This window comes from Eleginops maclovinus, chromosome 3 (assembly GCF_036324505.1).
Source record: "Eleginops maclovinus isolate JMC-PN-2008 ecotype Puerto Natales chromosome 3, JC_Emac_rtc_rv5, whole genome shotgun sequence".
In the NCBI taxonomy this organism is placed as follows: Eukaryota; Metazoa; Chordata; class Actinopteri; order Perciformes; family Eleginopidae; genus Eleginops; species Eleginops maclovinus.
The window spans coordinates 3,781,682-3,792,936 of NC_086351.1; the positions used below are offsets into that span (position 1 = coordinate 3,781,682).

Consider the following 11,255-nt stretch of genomic DNA (forward strand, 5'->3'; position numbering starts at 1 on the left):
ACAATGACAGGAGGATTCAACAACAGTGGATTAGAAAGCACATTTTTTTACTTAATTAATAGTAGTAGTAGTAATAGTCATTTATACAAATACTAGTAAAAGACCTTCTTTCAAAATCTTACTTTAGTAAATATGCAAAAGTATGGGCATTACATTATACTTAAAATACCAACAGTAAAAGTCCTCAGTACGTGCTAAGGCCCATTTCAGAATCACATATATCAAACTAAAGTACCAGCAGTGGCTCAGTCAGTAGGGGCTTGGACTGGGAATCGTAGGGTCGACGGTTCAAGTCCCCGAACAGACTTGAAATTTGGAAAGTGGACTGCTACTTGGAGAGGTCCCAGTTCACCTCCTAGGCCCTGCTGTGGTGCCCTTGAGCAAGGCACCGGACACCTCCAATCCCCCCTCCCCATTGCTCCCCGGGCGCTGCACGATAGCTGCCCACTGCTCCTAGTACTAGGATGGGTTAAATGCAGAGGACTAATTTCACTGTGTGTGCTCTGCTGTGTGCATGCATGTGACAAATAAAGAGGGTTTCATCCTCCGATTCTATCTATCTATCTATCATAAATTAAAATACTTTTTTAATTTGGAGATCTTTACCGCATGTCAATTCCACTTTTTCGAATGACTTGCAGAAATAAACATGAAAGCATTATTTTTAGATAAAGGCATAAACATATCTACATTTCCAGGATCAAAAACTGTCATAAAGACTCTGGGTTTTTATTAAATAACACCAAACAGTAAAAAGGCATTAAAAATAAAATGTTTTGTTTTTATAAAATAACAGGTCATGTTTGATTACGGTGCAGTCGAGGTTCAGCCTTTTAAAAACTCTGTTGCAGAAGCTTAATAAGGTACAGGCTCAGAGACAGTGAAGCCAACTCCATTCCCAGCCCTGCAAGTGCAGGCGGGAGAGATGCCACTAGATATTAGAGGTAAAGTGGTTAATGACCGACTCCAGGGCTAACCTAACAGGACAGGAAGAACAACACCTCTCTAAAGTGCTGCTGCAGGAGTAACGAGGCAGAGCACAGTAGTTAAGGTTAGCGAAAGATAGATGATGATACACAGAGGCAAATTACATACTTTCTCTATAATTTTGAAACTCTCTTGACATTTTCTAAATAAAAACTGTATATTTCATATATGTAAATGTAACTCCCCCTAAACATTTAAGTGATGCTTCAAACACTATCATTTTTACACTAAATTGGACCATGACTCAAGAGTTGTTTTTTTTCATCGTGAGATATTATTAAAGGACTGATTTTGTTTGAGGAATGCATTGATAAAGTGTTGGTTTGGGTTTATAAACTGGTTTGGAGGGGGTTAAAGCATTGGAGAATCCATTTGTATGTTTAATTGATTCTGCTTTATTTCAATTTATTTTCCATTATTCTTTATTTAGATTTCTTGACTTTTGCAATGCTTGCTTTAATTGTTTATATGGAATTAATCTTCGTTAGAGTCTTATTCTAAAGGTCTCAGAAACGCTGGAATTAGGGATTTTATTATGTTAAAGTATTATCATTTGATTTGATCAGATAAACCATTCAAAAATGACTAATGGTTATGCTTTAACAGAAGCAGCAGGTGGCGGTAATGCTCCGGATCGATGGTTGCACACCGTTATTAAACAAGAGAAGAAGAAATCAAATCGACGTCACCAACGTAAACAAAAGCATGTCGCACAGACAGAATCAAGCTAGAGGTACCAATGGGTTTCAATAATAAATCAAATAGCTTTAAAATGAATAGATTAATTAATATTGGTGTATATTTTCAGAAGTCTGTGAGACCAGCAGCTCTGGTAGTTAGCGAGCTAGCTGTGTGAGCTAACGTTTAGCTTAGCATACAGTAGCTTCTTATGTCGTTTCTAATGCAGTGCGAGTTAATTCAATGACTTCCAGTTTATACATATCACTGTTAGCGAATAGTTTAGTAATCATTGCATGCTGTATTTCAGAAATGAACGGCCAAGCAGACGTCGAAGTTGACTACAAGCGGAAATACAAAAATCTAAAGCGAAAATTAAAATTCCTTGTTTATGTAAGTACAGATCGTCTATGTGTGTTCCGTGAGTCTTCAGGAATAACGTTTCAGTATTTTACTAGAACGTCATTCTGCGTTGATTTCGTGTATGTATTCCTTTCTCCAGGAACAGGAATGTTTTCAGGAGGAGTTGAGGAGATCACAGAGGAAACTTCTCAAAGTTTCCAGGGACAAAAGGTGAGGGCACATCTATTTCCATATATCTGTGTGTGTGTGTGTGTGTGTGTGTGTGTGTGTGTGTGTGTGTGTGTGTGTGTGTGTGTGTGTGTGTGTGTGTGTGTGTGTGTGTGTGTGTGTGTGTGTGTGTGTGTGTGTGTGTGTGTGTGTGTGTGTGTGTGTGTGTGTGGAAACCGGTTCTTTACAAAGTACAAGTGCCTGTTCCAACATTGCTTTTCACATTGTTGATGTGTTTAAACACAACAACATGAACACACACCTTCCTCTAACCCCTACCCCAAACTCTCAGCACAGATACAAAACAACTTTAACGAGACAAACACAAAAAGTACAATTATTTTAGAGTAACAAAATGCTTAATGGACTTACTTCAAAGACGGCATGCTCAGTGATTCAGTTCTTGTCCAGAGAGTATTTACAATTGAGTTGATGAGCTGCAATGTTTTTTCTAGAAACGGGCAGGTTAGCCTCTTAAGCAATCTATCACCATTTCTAACAGAAGAAACACATTGAATCAACCATGATGTAGTTAAAGGTGGATTTGTGGTTTCAGAACCAGACCAGATCCAAACCCAACATCAGAAAATGTGTTGTGAGTTGGCTGGTATAAGGGGAAACACAAAGCTATAACAGGGCAGGGTTTTAGTGTTATATCAAGGACTTTCTTTTAAGAAGAAGAATCGGAGGATGAAACCCTCTTTATTGTCACATACATGCACACAGCAGAGCACACACAGTGAATTTGGTCCTCTGCATTTAACCCATCCTAGTACTAGGAGCAGTGGGCAGCTAGAAACAAAAATTGCTCATTGCAGTCAAGAAAAAACTTGAGCATGATCAACATGTGAAAGTGAGATGTGTGTTAATGTTAAACAATGTGTGTGTGCAACAAGAAACAATGCCTTCCACTTGTCTTCTAGCTTCCTTCTGGACAGACTGCTACAGTACGAGAGGGTAGATGAAGACTCCTCAGGTAATCCACACTTGCTTAACAGTATCATGTTTTCATGACTATGTAAACGTAAGAGTTGTAACCAGATGACTGTAGGTTGATTTATGTGTTCTTGTCTTCTATTCCAGATTCAGATGCAACAGTTTCTTCAGAAAACAGTGAAGGAGAAGGCCCCAGGGAGAGGGAAAGAGAACGAGATGTAGCAAAGAAGTAAACTCAGCATTTGTGCTCACTTTTTTTTGTATTAAGCCGATTTGGTGTGGCCTATTTAAGCAAATGGATCACAGTAGACAAAACATGATGCACTGTGAATGCGCTTTTTGCCACACTGAGTCTCTATTAATCTCTCATGTACCCTTTTCAGACGAAGAAGTAGTCCTGGAGCGTGTCTCCCATCTTCCTCCTCCCCCCATCTCTCCCTATTGTCCCGTCCTGGTGTGAATCCCCTGCAGTCCTCAGGCTCTGGACCTTACCTCAACACCGTGAGTCTCATCTCCCTTTCTTTTATCTTAGTGTGGCCATCAAGAGTAACATTGCTGCCCCCACCCTCATCAGCAAACATCCCAGTTTTAATTTGTCATTGTTTTTATATTATTTGATTCTTTTTTCATTTGATTCATACATTTGTATATCTTCATTTGTTTTCATTTTAAGTTTTCTCATGGCTTCACTGTCATTTTTCCTCTGTTTTTTGTGTGTGTTTTTGTGTGTCTGTCTTGTAATTTTCCCATGCATGTGTGTTTGTGTGTTCATTTGGTGTTTTGGGCCCTGTGTGTGTCGGGCAGATGCCCTTCCCACCGGAGTATTTGGCTCCTCCAGCTGAACGAATGAAGAAAGAGAGAAAAACAAAGACTCCTAAAAGCAAGAAAGAGACAACGGGGAAGGTGAGAGAGGAAGAGAAAAAGATGCTCATAGATAGAAAAAAATACACATTTATGCTTTTCCATTTATGGCACTGTTGGTCATTTCCAGTTGTATTTGGTTTACAGAATGTATGCATAATGAGTAGAACATGTGTTTGCTCTTATTGTTATTAGAGAATCCAAGATTTATGATTCCCATTAGCATGAGCATTGGCTATTCTTCCTGGGGTTAACACACATACAGTCAAACACGCATTTACACACCAAGCAAATAAACAAAACAAACATAAATTACCAAAACACCTGATGTTATTAACAATTACAGTTCAAATATAATTTCTGAAACGAAGATAAATGAAAAGTTGTTGCCAATCTTTAGTATTTTCTGGAACAATATGCACCAGCAATGGATTGGGTTATTTTACTTACTCTGGCACAACATTGCAGACAGGTTTTGATATATAAACTGGATTCAACTTCAATATTTCTTTTTAATAATGGCAGTCCAGGACAGTGATTTGCTCCTTCTGGTTGATTTCTGATTTCTGATTTCTGATGCTGATTCCCTCTGTACATCTGTAATGCAGTTATCCGTCCCTACCCCTCATCCCTTCATCTTATCTCCACCCCTTTGTCCTTCCTCACATTCTCCCTCTATTGCATTTTTCAGGTTGTTGCCCCCATGGCATCCAATTACCCATCAGCCCCTGCGGCCCCCCCAGCAGCCAGCAGCCCCTTCAGCTGGGTTCCCCGACAGATGCTGAGCGGAGATGCAGCGGAGGAGGAGGGAGAGAGTGACGGAGACAGTGACAGAGGAGATGAAGACAGAGGGGAGGGAGACGAGGCTGAACTGGTCATTGACATCCCTAATGAGTGAGCCGCAGTGTGTGTTTAGATGTATTTATAAGCAAGGGACGCAGGGTTTGGACATCTGTGTGTGTGTGTGTGTGTGTGTGTGTGTGTGTGTGTGTGTGTGTGTGTGTGTGTGTGTGTGTGTGTGTGTGTGTGTGTGTGTGTGTGTGTGTGTGTGTGTGTGTGTGTGTGTGTGTGTGTGTGTGTGTGTGTGTGTGTGTGTGTGTGTGTGTGTAAGACAGATTGTGACTGAATGTATTTCCTGTTCTCAGTAGCTCCTTCCACTTTCATCCTCCCCCTTGTGGACTTTTTCCTTATTGCAGTATCACTATCAGAAAACTCTCCCAGATAAATGTGGTTTTGACATGTGGAGAATTACATTTACGACTGAATAACAGCGAGGGCTTAAGAGAAATCCAAAGCCAGTGAGATGATTGGATAGTGTGTGAACATATTCTACCCACTGATTATTATTTGTCTAAACAGTCTATCAATCTACAAACTGTGACTAAGGCTAGGTGTGTCCTGCACAAACAGAGCTTCTGTTTATTTGTTTTTCACTATCTAAAAACCATGTCTGTCTTGGTGTTGCATAAATGCTGCACTCCATTAAAGCTGTTCTCGCAGGATAGAGATCTGTTCAAATGTTACGTCTTTTTTACTCGACAGTTTTGCCATTTCTATTTCTACAATGTCAATGTCTTTTTCACAAATTGTCATAAGTCATGATGTCAATTCCGATGTGTTATTATTTTGTGCACCGTTTCAGCTGTGTGTGTGTCAGAGAATACAACGTAAAATGTCATCATTTCAAACTAAAATATTTTGTTTAAAATTTAAATTGTGCGTCAGGTTTTATTCACAGATTCTGCGGACAAAATGCTACACAAACTAGCAAACATAAAACCGTTTATCAAGGTTTTATGTTTGTCTCCAACTATTTCTCAATGCACCGTTTAAGATTAAGTATGCCCAACCCAAAGCATCACACCCTAAAAAGCTCATTCCAGAGTCACAGTCACTCATTTAGGTATGCTACAGTCTGTGTAAACAGGTATTGTATCCAGGACATGTGTACTTAGACTGTTACTGCACTAAAGCTGTGTTTAAGTTTATTGAAACTTGGTCCATGTTAGTTATTGCCCTTGTTGTTTTTCTCTACTTGATTGCAAAGAGTCCTGATTCCACTCTTGATAGAACCCAGAGGGATGATTGCCAGAACTCTCAAGCAACTTTAGGGCAGAATAGATGGACTCCACCTCTCCTACTTGTCAAAAAACATGTCTGTGTTCACTTTTACTCATGCACAGGGTAATTATATTGCATACAAATTGCTTGTTTTGCTTCCTAACCATTAACTATTGCATACTGCTTTATAAAGACCAGTCAGTGCTAACAACGTGTCGCTACATGCATGTCTTTAACATCAAAGAAAGCCAGCTGTAATATAGAGAGTGAAAGGGATGGGATGGCAGCTGTACCGATTCAGCACTTCTCAGGAATGTGATCTACGAACAATAATGCACAGCGAGAGTGTGTCATTACAGCTACTCAGCCTCTAAAATGACCATTGTTTTGGAATGTGGACTTGCAGGTATTCGACAGCTTTTGATGGGTGTGTGTGCTTTGGTTGTGTACTCTACAGCAGTGGGAGTTAAAGGTGTAACCATAGAGCGCTTAAGAGGGAGGGGTGAAGTGGAGGTACTGCCAGAGGGAGAGTGGAAGAGGGTGGAACTGACAGAGGGGGCGAGGTTGTCAGTGAAAAGGGAAATGAAGGAGTAAGCAGGATTGTGCCTGCTGCAATACAGATTCCCTCTGCTGACTTTAAAAGAACACAGCCATGGTTGGACACAAACTGCTGGAGAGAACAAGGAGCCAGTGAGGAAACAACAACCTTATCTTTCCCATCTATAAACGGAAACCACTGGATAATTTATAAGCCTCTCCCTCCTGCTCTGAGTGCGTGTGTGTGTGAGGCAGAGGGGGGATTTGCTGAGCTCACCACCACCATGCTGTGTCCTGCTGCTGTCAGTGCAGCCGCTGTGTGTGTGCTGCTGGCGCTGCTGGGCCCCGGCCTGTCTCTGGCAGATGAGGACTCCTCAGAGCTGAGCCTCTGCAGCGGCTGCTTCTACAGACGGACGCCTCCTCAGGGAGAATCTGCAGAGCTGCACTCGCTCTGCCACAGCCTCCCCGGCGGACAGACGTTCGCCTCGCTGTCCAAACCGACCTGTGACACAGCCGTCTACACAGCCTTCCATCTCAGCAGCGCAGGGACAGAGGAGGGGGGGGAGCATGTTGTGGTAAGGCAAATATATCATGTTGTTTATACTAGGACTACCTGCTTCTGAGTGATGGATTTGGAAAAAAGAAACGTATAAATCACTGAATGGGGTTCCAGGATGCAGTTTTGAATTACTTTTTTCATTCTATGCTCCTTTATACTTCCACTCACCTTCATTTTTGAGAGAAATATGATATGTGTTTACTCAACTGTACATCTGACAGATACAGTTTCTATTCAGGTTAAGATTTTATGTAAACATATGATAAGCTAATACAAGAAATCCATTGTTAAAAAATGAATCAATCCTTTAAGATCTCCTAAAAAAGGATTAATCAAACAAATGATAAAATAAATCATATTTGGAAATAACAGCTGAAGTATGTAAGTTAAAGAGGGCCTATTGTCCCCTCTCCTGTAGTGTGTTTTATAGGTTTGTGTGCATGTAAATGGTCTGCAAAGGCTAAAATCCCTGTGTTCCCTCCAGAGGGAGTTTCTCTCCCAAACGCATCAATTGGACTCCTTTGTTTACTTAGGTAACATAGTGACATCGCTATGTAACACTCACGCTTCTATTGGCTACAACAACACACTTTAAGTGATAGGCTAAGGGGCGGGACATCTCTAAGTGATGGACCAATCACAACAGAGCCGGCCAGCTAACCAATCAGAGCAGACTGGGCTCTGGTTTCAGACAGAGGGTGAAAAGAGGTGCTGCAGCACAGGCAGTATGAGAAACATAAAGAGCTTTCTGACATTAGAGGATGGAGACATGTCGCAGTAGAGACACAAAATACAAATATGAACCTGAAATAATGTACACTTGCACAGATGCTTATGCAGTCATACTTTAACTTGTGTTTCTGCTTATTTTTATCTGACAGACAGAAGAAGACAACAAAAAAGTAGTAGTACCAGGTCTTCTAAGAGGCGGCGAGGGTACATCTGTCTCACTCACAGACTCCCCCCTTCATCTCTGGGACGCCACAGTCACAACGCTGCTCCAGTCGACAATCACTCCCAAATGCAGCTCTTCAGGCGGAGAGCTCTACATCCTGACAGGGGTGGGAGGTCTAGGGACGGCCAAGGATGGAGACGAGGAGTGTCAGACGAAGCCGCTGTGGTCTGCCGTGTGCTGCTCTGTCCCTGAGGGGAAGAGGGGCTTCAGTTTTGGGTTAATCACAGAGACAGGGGAAGGGAAGAGGCAAGTGAGCGTTAAGGAGCTGCAGGAGATACTGGGAGTGGCAGAGCTGTTCGCAGAGGGATGTGGAGGAGCAGCTGGGGAGGTTGTTGACATCAGAGAGGGTCTTCTCAGTGAGGGGCTCCCTGGAAACATAGAAACACTGGATGCAGATCTTACTGAGGAACACAAAGGAGACAAAGAGTCAGATCCTAATGCAGCTGGTGGAAGCACTGAAGGAGAGGAGGTTGTTTCAAGGGCAAATAAAAGAGTGGAGTCTGATTCAGGTGTAAATAAGGGACAGGAAGTCGGTTCAGAAGGTAGCGTTGAAGAGCAGCGTGATGTGACACATTCAAGGTCAGTCAGATCAGAGTCTCCAGAGTCCCCAGTCGACTACGGGACTGTGGAAGAACAAGACACTGACACAAACTCCAGCAGCATGGTGGTCTACGTCCTCTCCACCACCTTGTCCATCCTCAAAGCTCCGCTGCGGCCGCTGTTCTCCAGAGTCACAGATTTCCCTGGACAGGTGATACAAGTTATTGAAGCACTGCTTTATTTTACTCACATTAAAGGGATACTCATCGCTGCCATAAGGCTCTCACGGGAATGGTCTGAAGCTAATTGTAAATGGCAATTTAATTGTCGCAATGCCCTATCTGAGCAGTGAAAGGGATCTCACGCAGACACAAACAGGCCATTTTCCGGTCTTTAGATGCAGTTTATTGAAGCAGTTTTACAATTCTGCAAATGATATTTAGTGAAAATTACCTTTTATCTTTTAGATCCCTTAGGACTGAATACAATTTCCTTAAAATATAAGCATATCAGAGCTCCAAATTCACACAAAAATCTCCTTAAACTCATCATCCATGCATTATCTGTCCAATAATTACCATCACTGTGAAAATTAAGGGATTTATGTCCCATTAGAAACACCTTTCAGTGATGAAGAGTTCATAAATTCCTAAAATAAGGTCCTCTTTTAGTCACTAAGACATAAATACATGGGGAAAAGGTTGAACAATACCAAAGTAACTTGTTATTAAAAAGTTATTTAAACCGAAGTACAAGCAGAGGAGGATCTTACCAGTTATAGGGAAGCTTCACGTCTCTCTCAAAGAAAGCTGTCAAATGCCTCGGCAGCAATAAACAGAAATGGCTCCCACACAAATCATTCTTCTCTTCCTGTAATGCAGAGGATTCACAGGATTTAAAGGCTTTATTTGTCATATGCACAATAACTACAGCGTAGTTTAGGAAAGGAAAATCTTAAGGCTGCTCCAAACATAAGAAGACAAAGACAGAAGAGCCAGCCGCAACCCGGTTTCTAATGCAGGCTTTCTGCTACACATTTGTGGAGTGAAAGGCCGAGTCTGGTGACATTTTCAAGGTTTGTTTTTAAAGAGAAAACAGGCTGAGTAGGATTCCTCAAGTACATTGTGTGAATTGCTCCTGTAATTTGACCAATTACAAATACTTGAGCTTATTTAAATGTATTTATGTGAAAAACTGATAATTACAATGATTATTACCATAGGAAGTGAAAATAACTCGATGACAGGCAAAACAAAAAACACAAATGCTACGAAGGGAATGCAACGACACCATCAGGACAGCAGCAAAATATAACAACTGATAGATTATTCCACAAAGACTTTATCAAATAGAACATGGAGATGTTTAGTGTGTTTGCAGGGAAACAACAATTCTGTTTGAACATGTTCAGTTTCAGTGTTTGTTAAATATTGCCAGTGTGCTCCTCCCAGACACTGGAATGAGGCGTGACCAGCAGTAGGCGTTTACTCCTCACAGGCCCTCAGGTTATGTGTCATTTTATTATTCACACCATCCTCTCTCTCTTAAAAACTGTAATGTTTTTCTCCTAGGTAATATACGTTTTTCAGGAAGAATTTGGGGTGCTGTCCGCCCTGCCTGGAGAAACCTACTCCTTTTTCCATCTCCTGACCTCTGATTTCTTGTCCTGGATGGGCTCAGCTGGAGAAACAGTAATTGATATCGGGGAAAACTGCTTCTCCAACACCTACTACGTCTCCTCCTCCTTGCTGGGGGCCCTGGTGGACAGCTGCTACACAGGGGTAACCGGAGTGGGGACCCTGGCTGGAGACACTGTGGGGATTTGTGGGGATGCTGTGGATAATACTTGGTGGGTGACCAAGTTCTTCGGAGGGCGGCTGTGGGAGCAGAGCGAGGGTTACGTTGTGACGGTGGTGTCGGAGATATGGGGTCAGGGCAAAGCTTTAGGTGGAGGGTTTGGGAGGCTGGTGTGGAGAAGTGGAAGGGGGGTGTTTGATGTGTTTAGGCTGGGAGGGGGGTTAGTGATGGGGGTGGTGGATATACTCATTGATGCGATGAGAATGGCTTCCGGGAAGGAGTAGAATAAAAAGAATAAAAAGTCCACATGAAGCCATTGAAAACTTTTCAATTTATTTCTTAATTTCTGGTTTCTTTGAGGAGTGAAAAAGAGATACTGTTTCACCTTGATGTCATTTGATATGCCTTAGCTGTTTTAGAAGGATAGCCATTTGTTTTTGAGTCGAATTTAGTGAATAACAAATGTACACTGTAGGGCTAACACTTCACTGTGGCTGGCTGTCCAATTCATCTGCTGCTGCGACAAGCAACCCCACTGTGATTTAAAAACCACTGTGCACAAGGCTTTTGGATGTATATATATATTCAGAACCATTCTTGTATGATAGTTGTTATGGTTAATGTTTGCTTACATGTACATTTTAATAAAAGACAATGCTGGCTGAGTGCACTGTTCTTGTCTTTCTGTGCTTGTATCATATGAAATATTTTACTCTACACTGAGCTGATTGATTGACAGATTAGATGAATACTTACCTTTATTTTGCAGATAAA

The 11,255-nt window shown here is 41.7% G+C and overlaps 2 protein-coding genes across 3 annotated transcripts; both read left to right on the forward strand.

Annotated features, from left to right (window-relative positions):
• Window positions 1-1,631: 1,631 nt before the first annotated feature.
• Window positions 1,632-5,746, forward strand: ino80e (INO80 complex subunit E). Of its 2 annotated transcripts, XM_063878390.1 has the most exons (8): window positions 1,632-1,720; window positions 1,976-2,058; window positions 2,168-2,238; window positions 3,159-3,211; window positions 3,319-3,400; window positions 3,555-3,672; window positions 3,976-4,074; window positions 4,724-5,746. In XM_063878390.1, the coding sequence occupies exons 1-8, from the start codon at window positions 1,693-1,695 to the stop codon at window positions 4,928-4,930; spliced, it is 741 nt and encodes a 246-aa protein (XP_063734460.1). In that variant the 5' UTR covers window positions 1,632-1,692; the 3' UTR covers window positions 4,931-5,746. The 2 variants fall into 2 exon arrangements, with proteins under 2 accessions (XP_063734460.1, XP_063734461.1); XM_063878391.1 differs by lacking the exon at window positions 3,976-4,074.
• A 654-nt stretch (window positions 5,747-6,400) lies between these two features.
• On the forward strand, window positions 6,401-11,151 carry LOC134861258 (uncharacterized). Its single transcript, XM_063878317.1, has 3 exons — window positions 6,401-7,205; window positions 8,071-8,895; window positions 10,256-11,151. The coding sequence occupies exons 1-3, from the start codon at window positions 6,915-6,917 to the stop codon at window positions 10,763-10,765; spliced, it is 1,626 nt and encodes a 541-aa protein (XP_063734387.1). The 5' UTR covers window positions 6,401-6,914; the 3' UTR covers window positions 10,766-11,151.
• The last annotated feature ends 104 nt before the right edge of the window (window positions 11,152-11,255 follow it).